The sequence below is a fragment of the Pseudophryne corroboree genome, chromosome 11 (genome assembly GCF_028390025.1).
Source record: "Pseudophryne corroboree isolate aPseCor3 chromosome 11, aPseCor3.hap2, whole genome shotgun sequence".
Taxonomy (NCBI): Eukaryota; Metazoa; Chordata; class Amphibia; order Anura; family Myobatrachidae; genus Pseudophryne; species Pseudophryne corroboree.
The window spans coordinates 171,454,412-171,469,322 of record NC_086454.1 but is presented as its reverse complement, the minus strand read 5'-3'; the positions used below and the strand labels follow the sequence as shown (position 1 = coordinate 171,469,322).

The 14,911-nt window shown below is 46.9% G+C and overlaps 1 protein-coding gene across 1 annotated transcript in view; it reads left to right on the top strand.

Moving 5' to 3' along the window:
• Positions 1-14,911, top strand: part of LOC134970068 (cathepsin W-like) — a 116,575-nt gene that overhangs the window by 49,791 nt on the left and 51,873 nt on the right. Inside the window, exon 5 of the mRNA XM_063946163.1 lies at positions 6,101-6,194. Within this exon, the coding sequence (XP_063802233.1) occupies positions 6,101-6,194 (94 nt within the window). The remainder of the gene's footprint in view (positions 1-6,100; positions 6,195-14,911) is intronic.

Sequence of the window (14,911 nt, the reverse complement as noted above, 5' to 3'; positions counted from 1 at the left end):
ACCTGAGAGGGGTCTTCTGTTTACCGACAGGTTATAATCTGTAATGGATATTTTAACTGGAAGAGACATCTATCGGTGGTGTGTAGAGAAGGGAATAGATACTCACTGCAGTTTTGGTTTGCAGGGAAATTTTGATGCAGTCAGTGACGAGGTAGTGTTAAAAGAGATCAGCAAATTATATGGAGTAAGACAACCCCAGGTAGTGGACCGATGGAAGGGGACGTCAGGGGACACTTTTGTACTACTCATTTGCAATGAAGGTGACTTGGATCCTATATTACTCCCTGGAATTATAATTTTGGGAAGTTTCCCAGGAAGGAGGTTACAATTACTTTGGCCTGAAGAGATCAGTGAAGGAGAGGAAGGAGCTATTCCTGGGGAAGGGGATAATAATACCGCGTCAGCCGCTGGGGGAGATATTCCTGATAATAGGCCAAATAAAGGGACTGGATTGGATAAAGATGTTGGAGATATACATGATGCCAAGGCTGAAGCGGTGGTTGATAAGGTGATAAGCCATTTAGAAAGGTGGCACTTCGAAGGAGGGTATCGAAGACTGCGAATATTCTCCGGATTTACCCCTGTGCCTACTGGAGAGGAGAATTATGAGTTGTGGAGGGAGGCCGCCATTCAACACTCCGAGGAGTGGCAATGCCCCGAGCATGTGAAGCGACAACGGGTGGTAGAGAGTCTGAGAGGACCCGCCATGGGGGTTATACAAGCTACCCGGAGGAGCAACCCTCAAGCCACTCTCTCTGATTACATAGAGGCATTAGACTTTTCCTTTGGGACATTGGAAGATGTTGGGGATCTGTTAGCTCGGCTAAATGGTACTTATCAGGAGTACGGAGAGAGCTTGACCCATTATATCTACAGGGTGGATAGGCTGATTTACAAGATCATTGATAAAGGTGGGATTAAAATGGAGCAGGCCGATGAACGCCGGATGAAGCAAGTGCTGAAAGGGGCTCTAACCAACAGTCCTGTAGCACAAAAATTACGCTGTATGTTATGCAAGGCTAGTCCACCTACATTAAACGAACTGGTGAGAGAGGTGAAGATGGAAGAGGTGCAAATAGAAAACAGGGAAAAAACCATTAAGAAGGTGAAGGTAGTGTTACCCGTTGCAGATAAACCTCCTCTGGATGAGAGACTCCTAACTTTACTAGAGGAACAGAATAAGAAGATTGAGCAGTTAATTGCCTTGCAAACCAGCAATAGGGCTAGGCCGTATATGCAGTCAAGTCTAGGCAGAAGGACGAGCAGAAGAGGAGAGAATAGGCCACCTTTAGTGTGTTATGCATGTGGTCAAGTGGGACATCGAGCCTTTGAGTGTCCTTTTCCGGATAATGATCGGAGGGGTAATAGTGGGTATAATCATAGGAGGGCTGAACCAGCGGAAAACTCCAACGGGAGTTCTGTGACCCCCGCACAGACTCCCCAGTTATAAAAGTATATGCTATGGGGAGTGCTCAATGGTCAGATCAAATCCCTGATAATTTAATGGGGCCTGCTCCTGTGGTTAAGGCCATGGTTAATGGGCAAGAGTGTGTAGTCTTATTGGACAGCGGATCTCAGGTATCCATTGTGTTTGAGACCTGGTATCGAGCCCATTTGTCAGACGTTCCCATTCATCCTCTTAGCGGTCTCACAATCTGGGGACTTAGTGAGCAAAAATACCCCTACTTGGGATATATTGTCACCAGGATAACCTTTGAACCTGGGTTGAGCACTCTAAATGAGACTGTCCCATTGGTGGCTCTAGTGTGTCCCGATTCCCCAGGCGATAATGGGAAATTGCCCGTGATAGTGGGGACTAACACTAATCTGTTTAAAACACTGAGGGAGTGGAGTGACAAGCAGGATCCCGATCTCGGAAGGGATATATAGAGTGTTATTGTATTAATCAGTTGAGGAAGGACCCACAGAAAACATTCGAAAGAGATGATAATGCAGGTCCAACAGGGCCAATAATGCTTCTTTCTTTGGAAAAGTGTTTTAATGGCAGTGACCTCGATACAGAAAGTAGAACCAAACTGATGGAACAACTTCAAAAGCGTGAGTCTGTGTTCTCCCAGGGAGAATGGGATATAGGAACTGCTCATGGTGTAGAGCACTCTATCAAATTGACCAACAACACTCCTTTCAGAGAACGATCAAGACGACTGGCGCCTGCAGATTTTGAAGACGTGAGAAGACATTTAAAGGGTCTGCTTGAGAATCAAGTAATAATTGATTCGGAGAGTCCATATGCCTCACCTATTGTAGTTGCACGGAAGAAAAGTGGAGACATTAGACTGTGTGTTGATTATCGTACCTTAAATAATCGAACCATACCAGACCAATACACTGTGCCCAAAATCGATGAAGCGTTAGATTGTTTGCAGGGGAGCCAATGGTTCTCTGTATTGGATTTACACAGTGGATACTACCAGATTCCCATGACAGCAGAGGATCGATGTAAGACTGCGTTTATCTGCCCGATAGGTTTTTTCGAGTTTCTCAAGATGCCCCAAGGTATTAAAGGGGCACCTGCCATATTCCAGCGCATGATGGAAAAAACCGTTGGGGATATGTGCTATCGTGAAGTGTTAGTATATTTGGATGATGTCATCGTGTTTGGAAGAACGCTTGAAGAGCATAATGAAAGATTGCTCAAAGTATTAGACCGTCTTCAAGCTAGGGGACTGAAATTATCCGTGGAAAAGTGTAAGTTTTGCCAGTCCGTGGTGAAATACTTAGGACATATCGTGAGCAGGCATGGAATTTCTACAGATCCCGATAAAGTTGAAGCTGTACATAATTGGCCCAGGCCCGTTAATCTTCACGATCTTCGGTTGTTTCTTGGTTTCTGTGGTTACTACAGGAAATTTGTACCGCATTATTCCGCTATTGCTCGACCATTGACCGACCTGACCAGGGGTTATCCTCCATGTTGTAAGAAACCAGCTGCTTTACCTGGGAGAGATGGGAGATACTTAAAGCCTCGTGAGCCATTCGGGGAAAGATGGGACTCTTCTTGTGAAGAAGCATTCCAGAGCCTAAAACGAAGTCTGACTAACTCTCCGGTGTTGGCATATGCTAATCCCATATTACCCTATGAGGTGCACATCGACGCATCATACGCTGCAATAGGGGGAGTTCTATACCAAGAACAAGATAACCAACTTAAACCTATTTGTTATATTAGTAGAGGGTTATCAGCTGGAGAGAAGAATTACCCAGTGCACAAGTTATAATTTCTGGCTTTAAAGTGGGCAATTGTAGATAAATTTCATGATTATCTATACGGAGTGCCCTTTACCGTTCATACTGATAACAACCCTTTAACGTACATTCAATCCACTGCTAAGTTGGATGCGACGGGTCATCGGTGGCTGGCTGCTTTGTCCAACTATGATTTTATTGTTAAGTATCGACCTGGGGTTTCGAATGCAGATGCGGATGCTTTATCTAGACGACCTCAAACAGCCATAGATCCATCCACAGATGAATGGATTGAAGTACCCGCAGCTACAGTAAAAGGGTTTTGTCACCAAGTAAACCTTGTGTGTCAGGTAGATAGTCCTGCAGTAGTATCGATGGGAGTATCCGAGTCGGTTATACCTCCTTTATATTGTCAGTTAAGTAAAGCAGATATGAGAGGAATCGAGGTGGTAGATACCCCGCAAATGGCTAGAGAGCAGGAAGCTGATAATGATCTGTTGCCTATTCTGAGGATGTTAGATTGTAATTCTAAACATGAGAGCTCATTATCAATGTCTTCCAAGTCACAAGTTTTAGCTCGACAGCTAAAGAAGCTAAGGGTGATACAAGGGGTGTTGTACCGGAGAACCCTGAGAGGGGATGGAACCTACAAATTACAACTAGTGTTGCCCGAAAAGTATAGGCGACTAGTGTTGAATGCCTTGCATGATGATCATGGACATCTGGGTTGTGATAAGACGCAAAACCTGATCACTGATCGATTTTACTGGCCCTTTATGCATCAAGATATCGACCGGTATTGTAAGACCTGCGGGAATTGTATCATCAGAGAAAAACTACCAGAGAAAGCGGCACCGTTAGTGAATATTGTTAGTTCGGGCCCAATGGATTTGGTATGCATCGACTTTCTCTCATTAGAGGGACCTGGGGGAAAGGATAGCAATATCTTAGTTATCACGGATCATTTCACACGGTATGCCCAGGCCTATCTCACTACTAATCAGAGAGCTATAACTGTCGCCAAAACGCTTTGGGAAAAGTTTTTTATTCATTATGGGCTGCCAGCCAGGATACACTCAGACCAAGGTCGAGATTTTGAAAGCAAATTAATTTGGGAGCTCTGCAATTGTTGTGGGATTCGAAAATCAAGAACAACTCCATACCATCCCCAGGGAGATCCACAACCAGAGCGGTTCAATAGAACATTATTGAACATGTTAGGCACCCTAGGATCAAAAAGGAAACCTCATTGGAAACAGTATTTGGCGCATTTGGTACATGCATACAATTGTACAAGGAATGAGGCCACGGGCTATTCACCTTACTTGCTTATGTTTGGACGGGAAGCGCGATTACCAATAGATGTAAGTCTTGGGACTAGGATACATACTTCCCCAGTAACTTCTCATAGTCAATATATACAGAGATTGAGACAACATCTGAAAGAAGCTCATCAGTTGGCACATCAGGAAGCCACTAAACTTGGGGAGAGAAATAAACTACGGTATGATGCTCATGTAAAAGAGAATCGGTTATTACCAGGAGATCGGGTATTGATAAAATTACTGGGGGCTAGAAGCCGGCAGAAGTTGAATAATAGATGGAAGCCAGATCCTTATATTGTAGTGAAACAGTTATCTAACCTCCCAGTGTATCAGTTAAGTCCCGATGGTAAACTGGGACCTGTATTAACCTATCACAGAAAGCATTTGCTACCCATTGCCCGTGATATACGATGGGAGGGAGAAGAACTTGAGCCTCAAGGTTCCAGGGTGACTGATACCACAGATAAGGTATTAGACAATGGAGCTAATTTGGAAAAGGAGGATAGTTTTGTAATGAATGGTAGTTATGATGATTATTTGTTGGGGTCTGGGTGTTTCTATAAAGACAACTCTTCTCCCATTGTTTAGGGTGGACAGCATAAGGCTGAGGGTATGACATTGTTTTAAAATATGAGCTGTGTTTATCACCAACCGCCGACAGGCGCACGGAGGATTATATACACAGAGGGAACCAGCCGGCAATGCAGCAGTTTCTTACAAACAAGGGGGGTAATTCCAAGTTGATCGCAGCAGGAAATTTTTTAGCAGTTGGGCAAAATCATGTGCACTGCAGGGGGGGCAGATATTGCCGAGAGTGTTAGATTTGGGTGGGTTATTTTGTTTCTGTGCAGGGTAAATACTGGCTGCTTTATTTTTACACTGTAATTTAGATTGCAGAATGAACTCACCACACCCAAATCTATCTCTCTCTGCAAATGTTATATCTGCCCCCCCTGCAGTGCACATGGTTTTGCCCAACTGCTAAAAAATTTCCTGGTGCGATCAACTTGGAATTACCCCCAAGAACCGCTGTGACGGAAGACAGCCAGCGCTAACAGGTACTTTTAGATAGGAAAAGATACAGTAGTCTCCATTAAGTGCCTGCTGCTTCAAGTTAAAATGCATGGCACTGTTTGGAACCCGCTACCTACACTGGATACCTAAACATTCACAAAAGAGCTGCTAACATTGATTAAACCCTTTTTCTTTTCCCACACAGGTTTTGCGTAAATACATACATCATATACATAAACAAGCGCTCCTAATAATCTTTATGCCATTTATTTTTTTTTCTAAATAAGAGCTACTACCACTTATACATTATTAGCGCAATAAATATTTTTTTATTATTACATTTTTTACTTTGTTATATACTTAACAAATTGATGTTTCCATTGTTGTCTTATAGTTTGTAAATGTTTCAACACTCAATTGCACACATCCTTTGCTATATTCCTTTAGTTTGATAGTTTACACACACATGGTCCCATAACAGTCTCTTGCTTAACATTTGTAATAATTGCCATGGATGCTTCTTAGAAATGTGTCCCTATCACTTTATCTTCCAGAAACAATGCCGTTCATGCTGGGCTTTTGCAGTTGTTGGTAACATTGAGGCGCAGTGGGGGATTCAAGGATGTCCCAAGAACTTATCTGTGCAGCGTGAGTCTCTCTGTGTCTCATCTAGACTAGCCTTTCTCTTTTCTTAATTTAGATAGCTCTGAGAAGACATAAGCAAGGTCATTTGGCAGGGCTGTAACTTGAGTGATGCGGCCGATAATGCCGCATAGAGCAGAGGATGCCTATGGGTGGAAATGGCCACCTGTAAACCAATTGTGGTGACCAGTAGGCAGTGGGGCTTATTTGAATTTGACCAACAGCCAATCAGAAGCAGACGCAGTGAGCCTTTGCAGCTTGTTTCGTCAAAGCTGCAACCGCTGGTGGCGTCTGACGTCAGATGCCAGCTAGCAGAGCCTCAAGTTCCTGAGAAAAGTCGGGTGAAGACTGAAGAGCTTTGATGGCTGCTGAAGAGGCCAGAAGAAGGTACTGCTGGTCAGGACAGTCCTGTGGCAGTAGCAAGAAGATGACGACCAGAGAGTGCTGAAATTGGTGGTGAAGCAAAGATCTAAATGAAGCTCTTCACTGCAGCCTCACCCTCACTCCCTCCCTAAACCACTAGGTGTTGGACTAGACCACCAGCTGCTTGGCATTAGGCCCGTGGTGCAATCAGGCCTTAGGCTATTGGGCATGTTAGGAGGACAGAGGACTTGTGCCACAAGTAAAAGTGACTGGGCATTAGGCCCAGCAGGGACGGTTCTAGACCTTGTGGCGCCCAGGGCGAAAGTTTCCTTTGGCACTGAGTCAAAAACATAGGAGCATGGCCTCATAGGGAAGGGGCTTGGCCACAGAATAGTACCAATTCACATTACATTACACAGTAGTATCTGTCAGTCACATTACACCACACAGTAGTACCCCTTAAACACATTATACAATGTTAGAGCCCTTACATGCAATACACCACAGTAGAGCCCCTTATACACATTATGCCAGGTAGAGCATCTTTTATGCACGCAATGCCAGGTAGACAGAGGCATAACTAAGGCAGGGCGAGCTGGGCATGTGCCCTGGGTGCTGTGGAGACCTGGCAGAGGGGGTGGGGATGTGTGTGGGTGCCTCTGTCCAGGTAGTGTATGCGCAGTACTACCCGGCGCCAGCAGCAGGGTGTTTTGTATTTAACTATAGTGTACATTGTACTGTACCAGGGGCGGCGGTACACCATCCCTGCTTCCCAAATTGCACAGGGGACTGGGACGGGAACGCAGACTCCGCCGGGTGAATGCCAGCTTCTTCCAAGGAGGCGGTAGTTAAAGCCGCCCAGCCAATAGCAACGGGATTGGGCGGCGTTTCCTCCAAGGCAGCGTCATTGGCTTGGCGGGGTGTTGGGAGGCCATCATAGGTTTCCTGTAGCCTATTGGAAGCCTATGATGACCTCCCAACACCCCGCCCACCCAATGACGCTGCCTTGGAGGAAACACCACCCAATCCCGCTTCTATTGGCTGGGTGGCTTTAATAATTGCACCCTTCCTTTTTCCATCCCCCCCACTTCAAAAATTCCACTTCGACCACTGAACCTACATCCATACACCCTGACATCTTTATATACAGTGACAACTATTTGTGCAGGAGATGATGATTGTAAAATGCATGTGGAATTGAATAGAATGTTCCCAGTATGACATGAAACAGCTGGCATTTTCAGTGTCCACGCCCCCTTCTGGTGTGTGGCCATGGCCATTTTTTAAGTGCGCACCGGTGGCGTGCTCACCGGTGGCGTGTGCACATACTTTCCTTTGTAGGTTTTTTTTTTTTTGGTGGGGCGGGGGAATTTCCTTATTGATCTTGCCATGGGCTTCAAATACCCTAGTTATGCCTCTGCAGGTACAGCCTCTTTTATGCACGTAACGCCAGGTAAAGCCCCTTACCCTTACACACATTACGCCAGGTAGAGCCTCTAACACGCGCTATGCCAGGTAGAGCCTCTTATACGCATTGCGCCAGATAGAGCACCTCTATAGAGAGAGAAAGAGAGAGTCTGTGTGTGCACCATCCACCACGCTGCCTCTGTCCCCGGCCTGTCCTCACCTGCTCTTTGGTCCACCCGCTGCACTATGTCTCCCATCTCCCGACCAGTTAATACCTCACTTTACTGAAGTCAGTAGCAGGGGGTGGGCAGTGGGAGGTGGCCAGCAGCATGGCAATGGTGGCTGGGGCGGAAGTCAGCAGTGGGGGGTGGGCAGCTAGCACCTAAAACTGCCACTGAGGCCCAGGTTGCTATGTCCCCTATGGTAGGGGGCACTGTTACTATGGGCATAATGAGTAAGGGGCACTGCTACTGTGGGCATAATGTGTCATGTACATTGCTACTGTGGCATAATTTGAATAGCGGACACTACAGTATGGTGTAAAGTGAGTTGCTACTATTGTGTGGCCTGTCCCATTAGGTCACTCCCCTTTATTTTGCGGAGCACACTATCCCTATTTGAAATATGGGTGTGGGACACCAAAGCTCTTTCTGGCACAGGGCATTAAAATGTCTAGTTACAGCTATGTCATTTGGATATTTTGGATCATGCATATATCAATAGTCAATTTGCAGGATTTCAATAAAACTATTCCTCAGAAAGGTCACTGTTTATCCCCAATCGTTTGAGAGTTCAGATTGCACCTATGTGCTTACTTTCCTCTATGGATAGATGTCACATGGACATTTTGTAGAAAGTCACGGATTTAATATTTTGCCAGTAGCTTGCAGACACAAGCAGAGTCAGACTGGGGCATGAAGCGTCCATCACTGGGTGAATGCAGTGAAAGTGGCCCATACTTAGTGGTGTAGCCAGCCTCCAGAGGGGTGTGCCCAGCCTCCACAGAGGCTTGGCTAATCATTACAATATGCATATACTTGACACCTTTATAAATATACAGTATACTATATAGAAAATACTGTTAGTACATGCATGAAAATGTACCAAATTAATAACAGCAGTGCACTGTAGAAAATACAACAAAGTCCTGTGCAGTATAATGTAAGATACGTGTAATGTATAATTCAATTGCACAGTCTGGATCCTGATCTCTAGAGGAGTGAGTGGACCCTCAGACAGTGGGGCCCACTGAGGGTTTACACTAGGGATGGCCATTGACCATCGATGATTCAAAATCATTGATGGTCTATGACCGATGTAGCATACTTTTACCATCGATGGGGGTGTACCAGATGGTTTCCCTCCATCGATGGCTACGCCTAAACGAATATATATATATTTTTTTATTACAAGATGCCGGGAGATGGAGCATAGCCCCACCCCCGACATCCGTGAAGCCCCACCCCCGGGCTGTGATTGGCCCGCGGACCTTTCACAGCAGCAACAGGGATGGCCATCTATGAGAGAAACCGTCGATGGTCTCCTATAGCATAGTTAGAGTCCATCGATGGCCACTCTCAGTTTCGCTTGATGGCGAACACACCAATGGCCATCCCTAGTTTACACTGCACACTTTACCTTTCTAAACTGCAGCTGCTTTCATGTGCCCTCTTTTCTCTGGAGACTCCTGAAAGTTCTTCATCAGTTTACCCAACAAAGAATGATTCGCTGAACTAAATTGCTCACCCAACATTTAGCAGGCCAGCAGTGGCTTGGAGTTACTCATCAGTTAGCAATCAGAATCCCTTGATGAAAGAATGTTACTTTTATGATTTTATCACCATAAAATTGCCCCACCATGTGGCTTCAGAGCCAGAAAGTGTTGTATTGGGAACATCTACAGGAAATAACAAGGCCATATATCGGTAGACGATGAATGTGCTCTGTGGGTCTAGCACTCCCCTTGCCATGTATGCTTACTGTACATGGGCTCACTGTAGGCATAACAGAGCAACAACTGAGTATACTGTGTTAGCTAATGCACACTGTGGTCATTACTGAGGTAAATGATCAGTATGACCATCTGTATACTGCATACATCCCTCCATGGAGAATAGGTGCACATTCTGACCCTCATCACACGTAAGGAGTGTGTAAATATGCAGATAGCTAAACCAAGTCCATCTCTTAATGCACAGACAATGACATTTCTGGAACTTCCACCTTTTTTTAATATTGACTGGAATGATTGTCCATACAGTATAGCTGTAATTCTCCAGGGTACAGTAGATCAAGGTACATGTGAGAACAAAATTCAATATGGTAAGAGATACAGCTTGTGTGGTAAGAATATATAAGTCTGTAGGGTAAAAGCAAACGTAACACAGCCTGTCAGCATCTAATGCACAAATTAATTGAAGCTGTAAATAAATTGGAGGCTATCACTCTTTGACCCGTCACATGGCAAAAGGCAGCTAAGCATAGGCAAACAAATGCAGATCTGCACAGAACAGAGTAGACTTTACCAGTATTAACTTGTCACATAAGATCACTTACGAGACAATGATATAATAATAGAAGTGCTGTGGATACAGTATGGTGCACGTAAGTTGTGCCAAAATGTATCCACATTACAGGAAAAATGTCCAAGTACATGAAATGTTTGAACAAGAAATGTGTGCTAACATGGGAGCTACAAACTATCCAGCCTTAGTGTGACTGTTACTGAAATGTACTGTACACTCCGGCTTACTGTATGTAAGTAGGAAGTTTGGTGAACCTTAAGGCAGTGGTTCTCAAACTGTGTGCCGTGGCATCCTGGGGTGCCTCGGGATACTTGCAGGGGTGCCCTGGGTTGGTGGTCCAGGACCAATTTAAATTATTTAAGGTCAATGTAATAGACAAAACCGGTGCTTGTGGCTTCCAATCATAAAATATGTAAACAAACAAAAGTGAATCCTGACCCTCACCGCATAACTGACCCTAAGGATGACATATAAACACAATTTACTTAATTTAATATTTTTTTTCTGAATTTCTCAATAAGAAACTTTTGGCCTACGGGAGCAGTGAAAAAAATTGTGATACTCTAGGGCGCCGTGATTCAGAAAAGTTTGGAAACTACTCAGGGGCATAGCTAAGACATATGGGGCCCCATAGCAAATGTTTCTCTCCCTACCCCTCGTTCCCGTTCACAGCCCTGCTGCATCAGCTCCCCGCAAACCCACCCCAGTACCACCACCTGACACTGTGCCGGTGGGCACTCACCACCTGTGCCCCGCGGCTTCTCCTCTATTAGCAGTGTGCTGCTGCAGGCACATCTGCTGTCAATGTCCCGGCTGGCTGGCTCTGTGTCTCTCCATCCTCACTGATGCTGGGAGGAGCCAGACTAAGCAATGCCATGGCTCCTCCCAGCATCAGTGAGAACGGGAAGTCAGAGCCATCTGTAACACTGACAGCAGATGTGCCTGCAGCAGCAACACACTGCTGATAGAGGAGAAGCCACAGGGCACAGGTCTGTAGTAAGTGTGTGGCTAGCAGGTTGCATATTATCCAGGTGCAGGGGGAGTGGAGGGCCGGTTTTGGAAGTGGCCAGGGCCCCATAGCAACTGCACTCCCTGCACCTATGATACCTACGTCTATGGAACTACTGTCTTAAGGTTCTATTATCACTGTTCACAATACACATAGGGTGCTATTCAAAGATGAACGCAGATCTTGCTTCCTCAGCAAGATCTGAATCCATCTAGTCACATGCAGGGGGGCAGCCCAGCACAGGGCAATGCCGCCCAGCATGTGTGGAGCCGCCCCACTATACATTCACAATTAAATCGAAAAAAGGTCGACCCCTGCCTGCGCAGCCTGGCTGCGTAGACAGGGGTCCTGCCGCCATGTTTCCATATGCAGGAAATGCAAGCGCCATCATATGCCGGCCCCAAAAACAGCAATGACATGCCTGCGTTTCCTGATTGCCACCCCCGGATGCCCATCACCTGTCAATCACCATATGATAACGAGATTTATGGTAAGAACTTACCGTTGTTAAATCTCTTTCTGCGAGGTACACTGGGCTCCACAGGGAATAACATTGGGGTGTAGAGTAGGATCTTGATCCAGAGCACAAACAGGCTAAAAGCTTTGACCTTCTTTCCAGAATGCATAGCGCCGCCTCCTCTATAACCCTGCCTCCGTGCACAGGAGCTCAGTTTTTGTTAACCAGTCCAATGCAGTAGCAGGTAAAAGAGACGACAACCGTTAGTAGCCACATACACCACCTTCTTACGACAGGAAAAAGTGTCAGCGGCTAATTCCATACCAACCCAAAGAAGCTAAGTGCGTCAGGGTGGGCGCCCTGTGGAGCCCAGTGTACCTCGCAGAAAGAGATTTAACAACGGTAAGTTCTTACCATAAATCTCGTTTTCTGCTGCAGGGTACACTGGGCTCCACGGGGAATGACATTGGCGATGTCCTAAAGCAGTTCCTCATGGGAGGGGACGCACTGAAGCGAGCACAAGAACCCGGCGTCCAAAGGAAGCATCCTGGGAGGCGGAAGTATCGAAGGCATAGAACCTTATGAACGTGTTCACTGAGGACCACGTAGCCGCCTTGCACAATTGTTCAAGCGACGCACCACGGCGGGCCTCCCAAGAAGGTCCAACAGACCGAGTAGAATGGGCCTTGATGGTAGCAGGAGCTGGAAGGCCAGCCTGTACATAAGCATGTGCAATCACCATTCTAATCCATCTGGCCAAGGCAGTGGCGTAACTAGAAATTTTTCTGCCCCAAGCCAAAAAATTCTTCGGCGCCCCCCCCCCCCACCCTTCATGCTCCATAATTGGGAGCAAGAAAGGGATAAATCTGCGCGCGCCTTCGGCGCGCGCGCCAAAAAAGGGGCGTGGTTTTGTTGGAGTGGGCGTGGTTTCGCATAAAGGGGCGTGGCATTGCAGGAAAAGACTACCTTATACCCCAGTTTTGCAACCTGCACGCCCATACGTTGGCCACCACAGGAAAGAAAAATAACCCTGATTCATGCCCCTTACATTATTTGTCATTTTTCCTCCTTATAGTAATGCCCAGTATACATTATGCCACATACTGCAATGGCCCTTAGACATTATGCCGCACACAATAATGCACGACACAATATGCACACACTGTAATGCCCCCGACACATTATGCCACACACCGTAATGTCTGTGACACATTATGCCACACACCGTAATGCCTGTGACACATTATGACAGGAATCGCAATGCCCGTTATACATTATGCTACACACTGCAATGCCCCTGATACATTATAGCACATACAATGTCTGTGACACATTATGACACACACCGCAATGTCCGTGATACATTATGCCACACACTGCAATGCCCGATACATTATAGCACATACAATGCCTGTGACACATTATGCCACACACTGCAATGACCTTGAGACATTATACCACAATGCCCGTGATATAGTATACCATACACCGTAATGCCTGTGATACATACCGCAATGCCCTGCCCGTTATACCCTATGCCACACATCGCAATGCCCGTTATGTATTATGCCACACTGCAATGACCCTGAGACATTATACCACATACCACAATGCCCGTGATATAGTATACCACACACCGTAATGCCTGACACATTATGACACACACCGCAATGTCCGTGATACATTATGCCACACACTGCAATGACCCTGAGACATTATACCACATATCACAATGCCCGCGATATAGTATACCATACACCGTAATGCCTGTGGCACATTATGACACACACCGCAATGTCCGTGATACATTATGCCACACACCGTAATGCCCATTACACATTAAGTCCTACAGTAAGGCTTCTAATTACTTTTCAATTACCTGCTCGTTGTCAGGGGTTTCATGCACTGGGTGTCATGCTCGTTGCCAGGGGTTTCATGCTCTTGGTTCCATGCATGGTGCCAGGGGTTTTCATGCTCAGGGTGTCATGCTCGTTGCCAGGGGTTTCATGCACTGGGTGTCATGCTCGTTGCCAGGTGTTTCATGCACTGGGTGTCATGCTCGTTGCCAGGTGTTTCATGCACTGGGTGTGATGCTCGTTGCTAGGAGGTAGTCCTTGTTGCTAGGGCTGTGCTCCTAGTGCCACATGTCCCCAGTGCCAGATATTCCCCCACGGTGCCAGGTACTTACATGCCCCAGTGCCAAATATAGTCGTCCCCCCCATGTGCCAGGTACACATATACCCCCCCAGTGCCACATATGCCCCCAGTGCCAGATATTCCCCCCCAGTGCCACATATGCCCCCAGTGCCATATATTCCCCCCCAGTGCCAAATATGCCCCCAGTGCCATATATGCCCCCAGTGCCAGATATTCCCCCCCAGTGCCAGATATTCCCCCCGTGCCATATATGCCCCCAGTGCCAGATATTCCCCCCCAGTGCCAGATATTCCCCCCGTGCCATATATGCCCCCAGTGCCAGATATCCCCCCCAGTGCCATATATGCCCCCAGTGCCAGATATCCCCCCCAGTGCCATATATGCCCCCAGTGCCAGATATTCCCCCCCAGTGCCATATATGCCCCAGTGCCAGATATCCCCCCCCCAGTGCCAGATATGCCCCCAGTGCCAGATATTCCCCCCAGTGCCAGAAATGCCCCAGTGCCAGATATTCCTCCCCCCCACCCCGTGCCATATATGCCCCCAGTGCCAGATATTTACCCCCCCCGCCGTCGCTTTTTGGAGGGACACGGAGGGCACAGCTCGTCTCTCCTGTGTCCCTCCTGCTGCATCATCTCCGGCGGCCGCGGGTCTAATAGGGGGAAGTGCCGGTTCGTGAGCCAATTAGAGCTCACGGACGGCACTTCCCCCTATTAGACCCGCGGCCGCCGGAGATGATGCAGCAGGAGGGACACAGGGAGGCGCGCTGTGTGCCCTCCGTGTCCCTCCAACAAGCGGCGGAGGG